Below are 14,917 nucleotides of genomic sequence, written 5' to 3' on the forward strand. Positions count from 1 at the left end.
TAGGGAAAATACTATTTGACTAAGACTTTGAAAAACAGATTCAAAAGTACAGAGGTTCAGAGATATTTAAATGAACACTACACTTGTCCCAATTTTAAAAAGTTAACATGTAATTAATTCAAAAATATGACAACACCAGCATCACATTGTATTGGCCAAAACTCATGCAGTTGTACCTTGTATCTTCCAAAGAGAATTAGAATTGGTTTATTATTGTCAAAGGTCCTGAGATACAATGAAAAACTTATCTTGCATACCATTCATGCACATTATTACACAGTGCATCCAGGTAGCAAAATAACAATGCAGAGTAAAGTACAATAGCTCCAGAGATAATACAAAGGAAGAAAATGCTTGCAAAACATGTTATTGTGAACTGTATACTTAAGTACCAATAGGCCATAAAGGATATTTAAAGCCAATTGTCGAAAAACAGCCTCCAAGAATTGAAAATGATGATGTACCAGCCTTTGTTTGCACGATTTCGCATTTGAGTCCAGTTAGTTTAAAAGCCCAAAACAAGGTCAAATTTACTTTTTCACAGCACAACTTCAAATCCAAAACAACACACAAAAAATTCTGGAGGAACTTAGGTCAGGCAGTTTCTACGAAGAGAAATAAACAGTTGAAGTTTGTGGCTTAGGCCTGATAACGACCATGTTTAGGATTACTGAAATTATTTACCATGTCAGACATCTTCTTAAGGCCATGTAAATATGCCAAATAACTAGCTATGTATAGCACTTACATTTTTAACATCAGAATAATTTTCAGATAGTGGAAAAGCTTCAGCACAAATAACTGCTACCCTCACTAAGTACAGTGTTTCAAGTTTTACATTTTAGGTGTCATTAAGTTGTAATGAACCAACTACTAGAATTTACAGTTACAGTGCACTTTTGGAAGGCACTTGGATGGGCAGGTAGGTAGAGAGAGTGGCGTGGCTTTATTGGTAAGAAATAATATTAAATCATTAGAAAGAGGTGACATAGGATCAGAAGGTGCAGAATATTTATGGGTTGAGCTAAGAAATTGCAGGGGTAAAAGGACCCTGTGGCAGATATATACAGGCCTCCTTAACAGCTGCAGTGATGTGGACTACAAATTACAACAGGGAATTGAAAAGGCTTGCCAGAAGGGCAGTGTTATGATAATTGTGGGGGATTTTTAACATGCGAGTGGATTGGGAAAATGAGGTCGGCTCTGGATCTCAAGAGAGAGAATCTGTAGAATGTCTACAAGATGGCTTTTTAGAACAGCTTGTTGTTGAGACCACTAAGGGATCGGCTGTACTGGATTGGGTGTTGTGTAATGAACCAGAGGTGTTTAGAGAGATTGAGCTGAAGGAACCCTTAGAAGGCAGTGATCATAACATGATTGAGTTCACTGTGAAATTTGAGAAAGAGAAGCCGAAATCCGATGTGTTGATATTTCAGTGGAGTAAAGGAAATTACAGTGGCATGAGAGGAACTGGCTAAAGTTGACGGGAAAGGGACACTAGCGGGAAGGATGGCAGAGCGGCAGTGGCTGGAGTTTATGCGAGAAGTGAGGAAGGTGCAAGACAGATATATTCCAAAAAAGAAGAAATTTTTGAATGAAAAAAGGATGCAACCGTGGCTGACAAGAGAAGTCAAAGCCTAAGTAAAAGCAAAGGAGAGGGCATACAAGGAAGCAAAAATTAGTGGGAAGACAGAGGATTGGGAAGTTTTTAAAAGCTTACAAAAGGAAATTAAGAAGGTCATTAAGAGGGAAAAGACGAACTATGAAAGGAAGCCAGCAAATAATATCAAAGAGGATACTAAAAGCTTTTCAAGTATATAAAGAGTAAAAGACAGGTGAGAGCAGATAAAGGACCGATAGAAAATGATGCTGGAGAAATTGTAAAGGGAGATAAGGAAATAGTGGAGGAACTGAACGAGTATTTTGCATCAGTCTTCACTGAGGAAAACATCAACAGTATACCGTTCACACAAGGGTGTCAGGGAAGAGAAGTGTGCGCAGTCACAATTACGACAGAGAAAGTACTCAGGAAGCTGAATAGCCTAAAGGTAGATAAATCTCCCGGACCAGATGGAATGCACCCTCATGTTCTGAAGGAAGTAGCTGTGGAGATTGTGGAGGCATTAGCAATGATCTTTCAAAAGTCAATAGATTCTGGCATGGTTCCCGAGAACTGGAAGATTGCAAATGTCACTCCGCTATTTAAAAAGGGGACAAGGATGCAAAAAGGAAATTATAGACCTGTTAGCTTAACATTGGTGGTTGGGAAGTTGTTGGAGTCAATTGTCAATGATGGAGGTTACTGAGTACCTGGAGGCATATGACAAGATAGGCAGAGCTCAGCATGGTTTCTTTAAAGGAAAATCCTGCCTGACAAAACTATTGCGATTTTTTGAGGAAATTACAAGTAGGCTAGACAAGACAGATGCAGTAGATGTTGTGTATTTGGATTTTCAGAAGGCCTCTGTCAAGGTGCCACACATGAGGCTGCTAAAACAAGAGCCCATGGAATTACGGGAAAATTACATACGTGGATAGAGCATTGGTTGATTGGCAGGAAACAGAGAGTGGGAATAAAGGGATCCCATTCCGTTTGGCTGCCGGTTACCAGTGGTGTTTCACAGGGATCCGTGTTGGGGCTGCTCCTTTTTATGTAGTATATCAACGATTTGGATTATGGAATAGATGGCTTTAAGTTTGCTGATGATACAAAGATAGGTGGAGGGGCCGGTAGTGCTGAAGAAACAGAGAGTCTGCAGAGACTTGGATAGATTGAGAGAATGGGCAAAGAAGTGGCAAATGAGATATAATGTTGGGAAGTGTATGGTCACGTACTTTGGTAGAAGAAATAAATGGGCAGACTATTATTTAAATAGGGAGAGAATTCAAAGTTCTGAGATGCATCGGGACTTGGGAGTCCTTGTGCAGGATACCCTTGAGGTTAACCTTCGGGTTGAGTTGGTGGTGAAGAAGGCGAGTGCAATGTTGGCATTAATTTCTAGAGGAATAGAATATATGAGCAGAGTTGTGATGTTGAGGCTCTATAAGGCACTGGTAAGACCTCACTTGGAGTACTGTGTGCAGTTTTGGGCTCCTTATTTAAGAAAGGATATGCTGATGTTGGAGAGGGTTCACAGAAGATTCACTAGAATGATTCTGGGAATGAGAGGGTTAACATATGAGGAACGTTTGACCACTCTTGGACTGTACTCCTTGGAGTTTAGAAGAATGGGGGTGGGAACCTCATAGAGACATTTTGAATGTTAAAAGGCATGGACAGAGTGGATGTGGCAAAGTTGTTTCCCATGCTGGGGGAGTCTAGTATGAGTGGGCATAACTTAAGGATTAAAGAGTGCCCATTCAGAACAGAGATGTGACGAGATTTTTTTATCCAGAGGGTGATGAATCTGTGGAATTTGTTGCCACAGTGGCAGTGAGGCCAAGTCATTGGGTGTACTTAAGGCAGAGATTGATAGGTATCTGAGTAGCCAGGGCATCAAAGGTTATGGTGAGATTGCGGGGGAGAGGGACTAAATGGGGGATTGGATCAGCTCATGATAAAATGGCAGAGCAGACTCGATGGGCTAAATGGCCGACTTCTGCTCATTTGTCTTATGGTCTAGTTACAACTGAGAACTTGAGAATTTTGAACAAAAATTTAGAGCTCGAGAATTAAAAACGATGGAAACAAATAAATCAGGGTGTAATTAATAGTAAAATAGGGTAGAAATGGGGACCACAGAGCCTTTGAGGAACTCAAGTGAAACCAAAATAACCTTAACAGGTCTTGATAGGATGGACAGACCCTTGTGCAAGAACACAGAACTCAAGAGTTTATCTTTTCCTATAGACAATATGGAACTTCCTACTAATGCCATGTGTCTTTAGTTCTCTTATCACTCAAAGCTGATGGATGCAGAAACTTCTTTGTAGCAAAGAAGTGGGTGAAAGGTAACCACATAAAGGGAATGCAGAGTGAAGGTAGCAATCAGTGTTGCCATGATCTTAACATACTGTAGGCTAGGCCTGAGTCTAATACTGCTCTTAACTCAGTGGCTGTGCCAATGGAAGTGGTGCAAAGTGAAATAAGAGGCAGAGTTTTCATTGATGTTTAGAAAGAGGTAATGCTAGTGAATCTTTGTTGTGAGCTTGCACCAATGAAAGCAAGTTTCTTCTTATGGACAGATCTCTTCTTGAGCTGATAAAGCATTTTCTCTCATACAACCATACATCATGCTAGTATTATCATCTTTGAAGATAGCTTTAGCTTTCTTGGTATGGCTTCACTATGCCCTGCAAAGTAGTAATTCTTAGACATTAGGAATCGAACCTGGGTCATATGCAGTAACAAGGAAGTAACTTTGGCAGGGGAAAAAATGCCAGCTAGAGATATTATTATTAAGACTGTCTCTTATCCAGATTCTTCCTTGCACATTATCACTCAATGAAGAGGGAAAGAAAGTTACAGATACAGCAGTCAAACAAGGTTTCTCGATTTGCTGAATGGACTGAATTGCTGATTCAGAAATGGCAAAAGGTAGAGATGTGTTTCATGATAAACTCTTGGTGGTGCTTTTGTCAAACTCATGTTCCTCCGACCTTGAACACTGAATGGTCAAATGCCACCCACTTTATTTACCTAGGGAGTTCTCCCTCATAATCCTGACCACACTTTACACACCACCAGTTTCCAACTTCTTTGAAGAAAATGCTGCCCAATTACCACCAGCATATAACCTGTAGCACCCGAGGTCAGAAGACTAGACCACTGTTATACCAAGATAAGGAATGCCTATTGTTCCATGCTCAGACTGTATTTCAATAAATCTGAATGCTTGGCTGTCCTTCTCCTACCCGCCTACAGGGAGAAGGAAAAGAGCAAAGCTCCAGAGATTAGGATTATTAAGAGGTGATAGCTGAAGGCAGAGCAGCAGCTATGGAGTTGCTTTGAGTCAATGGACCGGGCTGTACTCAAGGACTCATCTGTGGATCTGAATGAATACATCATGATTGTAACAGATTTTATTAAAACAGTTGTAGATGAGGTTGTCCCCAAAAAATCATTTGAAGTTCTCCAATTAGAAGCTCAGGATGAACCATGAGATCTGCAATCTGTTGAGAGCCAGATCAGAGGCATTCAAGTCTGGTGATTAAGAGGGTACACCAAGTCCAGGTATAACCTCCAGAAAGCCATCTCATTGCACAGTACTGTATTTGTCAATGTGGAGTGGAGAGCAAGTTGGTAACTCTGGCGGGAGCAAAAAATTCCAAGGGTCGAGCACCATGGGAGGGGCGTGGGACAGGTGACAGAAGGAGATTGCCATGGATTGCCCGGGGGGGGGCGGGGGGTGCAGACACACCCAGCCCTGAAACAGCAGGCAAGGTCATTTGGTCATTTGATTCCAAACAACTGGATTATTGACCATTACAGAATGTCTCTCTGGTGCTTCCTGCCCTGCTTTTCACTTATCCCAACCATGATTTCCATCTCCCTGCCCCTTTTCCACCGTCTACAAAATACCCATATCAGAATCAGGTTTATCATCACTCACCTGTCATGAAATTTGTTTTGTTTTTGCGGCAACAGTTCAGTAGTACAATACATAAAATTACTACAGTAATGTGCAAAATTCTTAGGCACCATAGCTATATATAATATCCAACTGGGCATCCAACATGCCTATATTAGGAATCCAAAAGTGAATTATGTCAATTGCTGCAGTTTTTCTTTCCCAAAAGGTGTGTATTCCATTGGCTTGTGTAAACACAGTGCATTTCCAAGGAGTCATTAGTCAACAATACTTGTTGACACAGGTGCACCATCTGGCTTGCAACTAATGCTTATTCCCTTTGTCAATATAATATTCCTATTCCTCCTAACATTAAAGATTATTCATTGTGGAAGTACTTAGTAGAAGATACATACATTAAAGAATCAATGTTTTAGCAAAAATTTGTACATTGAACATTCGTATCACTAACTCTCGTTATCACTATTCTTTAGCTTTTACCCAACAAATTTATTTTTACCTTCCTTAATATCATTCCCTGTGATTGATAGGTCAATAGAATAGAGACACAAGAGGCTACGCTGGAACCTGGAGCAACACACAAAATGATGGAGGAACTCAGCAGGTCAAACAGCACATGTGGAGGAAACAATCCATTTTCTGTCATACGTTGACGGTCCATTTCTTTCCATGGATTCTGCCTGACCTACTGAGCCTCTCCGCTATTTTGTGGTTGCTTTTCTAATGGATGAATTTGGACCCTTGATCATTCTAAGACGTCCTCTCTCAGCACTACAACATTCTCCTTAACCAATTCTGCCTGCTTTCTTACTTTTGCAAACATCTTGTGCAAACGTTTAAAGCTTAAGGGATTTTTATTTAAACCAGGTATTCACCATTTAGCGGCAATATAAACCACGTGCTTAACTGAACCTGCAGCCTTTAAAGCTTGTTTAATTCACTGGAAGCTATTGAGAATCAAATTTTTCTACTTCAGGTAATGTACTCTTTATCTGTTTAGAAAAAGGCTCCAAAAATATGAGGCCAGAGAATCGTGGGATGAACTATCTTTATTTTGACATCAAGAAAGCTTAAAACCACAGAACATTAACCTCTTGTGTTCTGACTTCTGACACCATGTTGTTTGTTATTGAGGGATAATACAGAGCACACCAGGATGCCAGCCTTGCAGGTCATTCAACTGAACTTTATTGACAACCCCACTTGTACAGTACGTGAAATCCTCCCATGTGGGAGGGCTAACTGGGTGCCATAGGAATAACACTATTAATTACCACTACAGTCTCCTTTTTCACTGACCCAATATCTATCTCAGTCCTTTCAATTTCCTCACCCCAAGACAGACACACACTCTCCAATATGTTTGCACAGCATATTTAACAGCTTTGTTAAGGACAGATTCTAACATGCTTTTATAATGTTTCTTCACTTTTAATTAATTATAGATAGGAAAATGTAGGTTTTGGATACATGATTTGCAGCACATTTCTAAGCCATTAACAACATCTGATCTAAGTTAACAGAGCACTCATGGCCCAAATATTTTATTTGCTCTGTTAAGGGACAATCATTTACATATGAGAAACCCACAAGAAAGCAGGCATACTCATCTGTTAAAGGCAGAAAAGTTAGCACAGAATTTGCATTATTATGGAACTGAAATTTAAGGGTTACCAGGTAAAAGGCTGTTTGCTATTGCAATGTTTGATCAAAGTAATCACAGAATTTCAAGTCAATGTGAAAGCATGTCATTATTGTATCTGCAATGTGCCACAAAACATTGACATTAGTACTTCAATGTGCTTTTCTTTAAAAAAAATGTTTACCTTCCAAGCCAATACAAAATAAAACCCACACAATAGACTGAATATAGCTATCCCCAAGGTCACTTCTGCTCCAATTGCATACACCCTCCTGAATCCTTCGCTATTTGTTGATTATAGATTAACTACCTGACCAGAATTGCCAATCCACAGAATGGACTCTAATGACATGTCATATTTGGTCGGACTAGATCTCAGTTTTCTTCAATACTTTATCCAGGTCAGTAGCAACAGTTAATTAGTCACCCAGCTGGGGAGTGGATAAGTGTAATCTTTCAAATTTACCTCTATGACATGAAGGGATTCTTGGAAAGGGAATGTAGTCCAAGGAAACACTACCCAAATCTGGACATAGGTTTTAAGTTTGCCTCATTGGCACAATCAAAAGACAATATCTACTCAGACCCTCAGAGCACTTGGAAGAGTAACATTGCCTGTGCCTGACAATGCTGCTGCTCAGATTCCATATTTTACAAATGTCACTGGGTTAGATCAGTTGGGGATAAAACACAAGTTGTCAGGCTGGGGCCAGAGACAGAAAATAATCAATTTCTGTCACTCATGCAAATCACAAGTAATTACACAAGAGCAGTCCTTAGTGAAATGGTTTACCTCATCCAGACATATATTAGGTTTACCACTAACTTTCCAGGTTGTAAACCAAACCAAGTGATGCACTATATGGTTAACTACAAGCAGGATCGGACTTTCCAGATATTCAGAGACCTAAAATGGATCAATGTGATCAGTTATCACCTTTGAAAAGGGCAAGGTGGAAATTTATCAGGAGTTTTGATCCTGGGTAGATATAATTACATACCATGTGGTTTGCCGAAGAAAGCTTTGACATATTGAACTGGACACTCTTTAACTGACCTTAAAAAAATTCCACTTCAATAAAAAAAATCTTTTTAAAAAAACTTTTGATAACATTCAGTATGTTCCCATTCATTTTCACAAATAGGCAAACCCATACCTTAGTGAAAGCTTCAGTGTCATTTGTACTCAGGGTCCTATTTGCATATTCCAACAGCTCCTCCGAACCTTCCAATGCATTGTTGCATATAGTCAGTTCGTTCTGAAGTCAAAAAAATGATCAACAGGAATTAGACATCCATGCTCAATTAGACTACATATCACAATGTAAAGTTACATTTTTTCTACCCAAGAGAGCTTGATAAATTTCACACCTCATTCAAACACGAGTTTTGAATTTCAGCAGTGGATATAAACACAAAAAAATTCATCAAACAAATTGTTAAACTAAGTAGGCACATCTTTTATGAACTATTCATGTAATTCTGAAAACAAAGTTACTTTCATTTGAAATTACGCTCTTATACAAAATTAAAAGAAAAAAGGTCATTCATGAATAAGATATATTAATTAGATTGATATAACCTTAACTATAACAGCAAGGAGGTAAGCACACAGGGAAGTCTTCATTGGCTTCACTTTTTAACCAGAGATTCATACAATGAATATTAGTCAAAGTTATCCAAAAAGGTAAGTGGAAGAACCCTTTGGATTGATAGCAGAACTGCTTGGAAAGCTAATCAAACTTCATGGGCTTAGCCACTGGTCGGCTGAAAATAGAGTACAGCATCATATAGAAACAAAGTAAAGTGGGATTTTGGAATTTATGCTTATCCATTGCTATTCAAACATCTCGGATAATTTACAATTTCAAGCTTAATAACAGGATGCCCAAACTTAACTTGGACCTCACCACAAACTACCAGCTTTACTATTAATTCTATCTTTGTTATCCAATCAATAACTATTTTCAAACCATCCTATTTCAGTTCATCCACTGCTGAAACTCTTACCATTGCCTTAGTTCCCCCCATATTTCATTATTCCAAAGCACTCTCACATTTTCCTTACTCCATAAATTTCAACTGGCTCATGTTTGCAGTTATTACTGGAAAGTCTAATTTCAAGTAATACTAATGACCCTAACACTGGTATGTTTGAGAAGTATTTAAATCTGGACCAAATACATTTTTCAAGACTACAAATGACAAACCTAAAAGATGCTGCATCTCAGAACCCTTCATTAAGAAATATTGTTCTCTTTATTAGCATGGGAACAAGAATTGATGGAGGTTAATCACAGTCAAACTCCAATAATCTACTCTCCAGTCATTTGTAAATTCTGACAATTTGGCATCCGGTTCACCAGGTAACATTTTCTGTGCTCTCTTTCACCTCACTAAGACTCAGCTCCTGCATTTTCTTTTGACTCACTAGGGTTCTGATTTTTGCATATTACCAGGTTGACTGAAAAAATTATCAGAATCTGTAGAAAATTATAAGATAATTAAATTACGGGCATGTGGTATTAACAGAAATATCCAGTTGTTCAGAAAATCCGCCAATATGGCATGCTGGGTTACCTGTTTTATTATATACTGAAATAAAAAGACAAAATTCTTTCAACACAGCAGGTCTGGCAGCATCTGTGCAAAGACAAGTTTCAGATCTTTGGCCCATTTCAAGTTCCATAGATGCTGCTATACCTTCTGAGCATTTCCATCATTTATCTTTTCAATTTCAGATTTCCAACATCTGCAGTTATTATTTTGAGTAAATATACTGGACTTGCCTGTACACATATGAAAAAGTCCAATTAAAAAAATAGAACAGGTCAGAATGAAACCATCAGATGGTCCCTGATACTGCCAGAGTTGCTTGGTTGGACAGATGAACAGATAGCTTGGGAGATGGGGAGATCCTTCCACCAATTAAGTGGCAAACTCATGAAGGTTGTTAGTAGTTTACAAAGAAAATGTGAACTTAGATATGCAACTTCCAATCCTAAGAGCAGCTAAATTAAGGGCAACATGATATAATTTCTGAATTAACAGCCTGTTCAGGTAACAATGAAGGTACAAGAAAAGGTAAAATATTTAACTACATACACAGAAAACAAATTTCATTCTTGCAGTTAATTACAACAAACTGGGCAAAACACAAATGGAAACTTCAATATGAACCACGGCTCCTACCTGGAGTTCCTGACTCTTGTATGCTTGTTCTTGTTTAATTTTGTTAGTCATACTGTCCTTCATTTCATTTAGGGTGGCTTGGAGAGCACCAAATTCTTGTTCTAAGTCTAACAAAACCTTGGCAGTATTAACCTAACATAAAATGGGAAAATAAGTCATCAAATCTTAATTATATAGTAAATAGACAAGTTGCAATATTTTTGAGTATTATAGAAATGGGAAGACTGAGTAAATTTTTTTGAAACGTAGCACTTCTGGTATCTATCTAGCACTAAAGGTCTAAAACGTAGGTGAATAATCATTTAAAAAGTTAGAAAGCCTAGCAGTAGCAGATGAAATATAATCAATTGCACATGCTAAACGCACTGCCTGGAATACAGAATCCACATAATGAGAACACCAGTTAGGAATTCAGCTTTCACATGACAAGCTGTGCATTAAAAAATTCTGTTTGATATCTATAGTAAAGCAGACAATATAACACCTTGTTAGAAACTATTAACATTACTATAATGTCTTTAAAGGAGTTTATAATCCAAGTCTTTAATCTGAAATATTAATGAGCTCCTCTTCATAGATCTACCCAACTTGAGAAATTTTATTTTTAAATTTAAAGACATTACTATGATAGTTTTAAGTAATTAAGAAACATTTAAAAATACAGGCAAAGTTCTTTGAAGTACATAATTAGTAAGCATAAGTACTTGGTTTTTAAATTCAGGAGCAATAAAAGAACTAAAAATATCATTCTAGAATTTTGTAAATCATTGGCTGTACCTGAGCTCAAGTCTGTGGATTGCTCTAGCTATAGGATTTCAGAAAGGACATGAAAGGTCTCAAAATTACAAAGGAAGATCACAGAGATTACCAACTATACACTACTTCGCTTACACAAAGATTTGTGAAAAAATAACTGAAAAAGGAAAAGTTGGACAGATTTTAAACCAGGAGTTTACAACAGGTTTATAATGGATATTTGCAGTAAATATCCAATACAAGTCTGCAAATAACTGCACTATACATCCTGCTAACCTGGTTCCTGTATGAATACCAGTCTACTCTCTTATTTCTTGCATCCTCCTGGAAGCCACTGATACCGAGACTTTCCTCTGGTAGCTGCAATATGTCCTTCTCCTCCTTGAACCACAGGAAGAGCTAGCTCTCTTATAACTGTGAGCTCTTAATCACATCTTACCATTCCCTACTCTTTTGCTTTTTGCCCACCATAGGGAGGATAGTTTCCCTAGTTCCTTCTCATATTTCATCCAGCTGTATTGCAGCCCTTGGTATTCAATGAATCCAACAATTTAATTAGACAACTAGTGTTATCAGCCAGGTAGAATTACCAATTATAATGAAATGTTATCAACCTTTGTCAGCTCAGTTTTTCCTGATATTACCTGACAAGTATTTCTAGCATATTATTTGAGATTTTCAACAAATGTTCTCCAGCTCTGTTCTAGTGGTGTTTATTTTCCCCTCTTCTCATTTACCACCTTCTATTTACAATTCCTTCTCCTTTATTATATACTCAGACAGCAAATGCATCATCTGGATCTACTAGTTTTCTGCCCTATTATAGACATTTATCCTGTTCTCAACACCCAATTCCTTCCCAGCATATTAAAATATTTATTTTCTTACTTTCCCCAGCTTTAGTGAAATATGTCTCTGCCTCTCTAGAAATCTCTGATCTTTTGAGTAATTTTAATTTTTTTTAAATTTTGGATTTCCAATAAATGCATTTTTTATTGCTTTTAAACAATTAAACTTACCGTTAAAGGGTAAACTGTTGCTCTTTGGCAAACCAACCGGTACACTTCCTCATGCCTGAACACAGCTCCATACGTAGAAGCCATTGTTTTCCAGGCCATTAACTTCATCCTCTGAGGTGCTCATTCCACTGTATCAAATCCCCAGAATGAAATTCTTTATGCCATATTTGCCCATGGCAATCTAAACCATAATTTCAAAATTTCTCTGTGAACTTTGATATTTTGCCCTATGGTTTTGACAGCAGGGGTCCTAAAAATTTGAGGCTACCATTGCATACTGCTCTCATTTTTTTGAGTTGCACTCAGAGCAAGACAATATGAAGACACTACTAGCAATTAACAAAACTTTTTATATAACCAATCAAACTGAAGAAATAAAAGACAGCAGGTAAGTCCACAGGGTTTGGTTAGTGCACGTTTCAGAAACAAATTAAATCGTCCACATGTCTGAGCTTTACCTGTACATTTTTTAAAGTGTGGTTCAATGTTTCAATGAAATTCTGTATTTCATCATCTTTGTTTGCCAGTGTTGAGATTATCCTTTGCAATTCTTCCTGTAATTAGAGTAAAATAAAAATTAGCTGCCTAATGTAACTATGTGCACTAATATAGTGACATTGCATTTGATGTTAAAAAATGTATTAATTACATGTTCCGAGTGTTTTTTGTCTATCATTTAGTATTAGTGACTAAGTTAAATAGGAATCTGCTTAATACAGAATGCTCTTGCTACTATATGAAACATAGCACACTGCACAACATTTTGTAATGTTGAGTGCTCTTGAGTGCTTCACTTTATACTTGAGTTGTACTACACCCATCATGACAGTCTCCAATGCCCCTGAACCCAATCACTATTGCAAACACAAGATCAGTCTTCCGGAAGGTGAAAATGCAGAAAGCACTGCCCTGGATGGAGTTTCTGGCTGTGCCCTTAGATCCTGCACAGATCAGCTGGTGAAGTATTTGCAGAGATTTTTAACTTCTCCTGGCTTCAATCTTAGATTCCTTAGATGTTAGATGTTAAGTTTTAACATTACAACCCAGCACTTAGGAAAAACATGGTAACGTGCCTGGTGCCTCTGACATCCACATCATGAAGTGTTTTGAGAGGTTGGTTATGGAACACATCTTCACCCTTGCAGACAAACTCATCCCACCACAATTTGCCAACCACCAAAACAGGTCTGGAATGGCCACCATCATTCTGGCTCTACACATCCCTGAAGCATCCGGATTAATAAAGACATCTATGTCAGACAATTGATTATTGACTTCAGCTCTGTCTTCAATACTGTAATTCCAAACAAACATCTCTAAACTTCTACACTTACGATGCACTGGTTCCCTACAAGGCTGCATCCTCAGTCCCCTACTTTTGTTACTATACACTCATGACTACAGTCAGATTCTCCAACTTCATCTATAAGTTTGCAGATGATATCACCACAAGAGGGTTAAATCTCAAATAACGAACAGAGTACAGGTAGAGAGCATAGTGACATAGAACATTACAGCACAGAAACAGGCCTTTTGGCCTTTCTTTGCTGTGCCAAAAGATTTTTCAGTCTAGTTCCACTGAGTTGCATCTGGACCATATCCCTCCATACACCTCTCATCCATGTACCTGTCCAAGTTTTTCTTAAATGTTAAAAGTGAGCCCGCATTTACCACTTCATCTGGCAGCTCATTCCACACTCCCACCACTCTGTGTGAAGAAGCCCCCCCCACCACAACGTTCCCTTTAAACTTTTTCCCCTTCACCCTTAACCCATGTCCTCTGTTTTTTTTCTCCCCTAGCCTCAGTGGAAAAAGCCTGCTTGCATTCATTATCTATACCCATCATAATTTTATATACCTCTATCAAATCTCCCCTCATTCTTCTACGCTCTAGGGAATAAAGTCCTAACCTATTCACCCATTCTCTGTAACTCAGTTTCTCAAGTCCCTGCAACATCCTTATAAACCTTCTCTGCACTCTTTCAATCTTATTAATATCCTTCCTGTAATTCAGTGACCAAAACTGCACACAATACTCCAGATTCGGCCTCACCATTCCACATCATGAAGTGTTTTGAGAGGTTGGTCATGGAACACATCTTCACCCTTGCAGACAAACTCATCCCACCACAATTTGCCAACCCCACTATAAGATTCCAACTCTTACACTCAATACTTTGATTTATAAAGGCCAATGTACCAAAAGCTCTCTTCACGACCTGATCTACCTGTGACGCCACTTTTAGGGAATTATGACATCATGTCAACAATAACCTTTTCCTCAATGTCAGCAGAACAAAAGAGCTAGTCATTTATTTCAGGAATGGGGGGGGGGCAACGCACATGTCAGTTTGCATCAAGTAAGCTGAGGGCAAGAGGATTGAGAGCTTCAAGTTTCCTTGGAGTGTACATCACTACTGGAAAACAGCCTGCCCTGGAACAACCACATAGAAGGTAAAGTGACTTGACTAGACTAGACATCATGGCCAAGAAAGTTCAACAGTGCCTCTACTTCCTCAAGAAAAGAAATTTGACATATCCCTGACCCTCACTAACTCTAGCATTGAATTTCAAAGTTCAAAGTCAATTTACTATCAAAGTACATACAGTATATGTCACCATATACAACCCTGAGATTAGTTTTCTTACAGGCCTACTCAGTAAATCCAAGAAACATACTAGTATCAGTGAAAGACTGCACCCAATGGGATGGACAAACAACCAATGTGCAAAAGACAACCTGTGTAAATAAAGAAAAGGAAAATAAATAAATAAGC

At 38.3% G+C, this 14,917-nt stretch overlaps 1 protein-coding gene across 2 annotated transcripts in view; it reads right to left on the bottom strand.

Annotated features, from left to right (window-relative positions):
• Positions 1-14,917, bottom strand: part of fsd1l (fibronectin type III and SPRY domain containing 1-like) — a 66,059-nt gene that overhangs the window by 39,248 nt on the left and 11,894 nt on the right. For both annotated transcript variants that reach the window (XM_059970048.1, XM_059970047.1), the window contains exons 2-4: positions 12,599-12,694; positions 10,366-10,497; positions 8,331-8,432 (exon numbers count right to left, since the gene is read on the bottom strand). In XM_059970048.1, the coding sequence (XP_059826031.1) occupies positions 8,331-8,432; positions 10,366-10,497; positions 12,599-12,694 (330 nt within the window). The remainder of the gene's footprint in view (positions 1-8,330; positions 8,433-10,365; positions 10,498-12,598; positions 12,695-14,917) is intronic.

This window comes from Hypanus sabinus, chromosome 5 (genome assembly GCF_030144855.1).
Source record: "Hypanus sabinus isolate sHypSab1 chromosome 5, sHypSab1.hap1, whole genome shotgun sequence".
Lineage (NCBI taxonomy): Eukaryota > Metazoa > Chordata > Chondrichthyes > Myliobatiformes > Dasyatidae > Hypanus > Hypanus sabinus.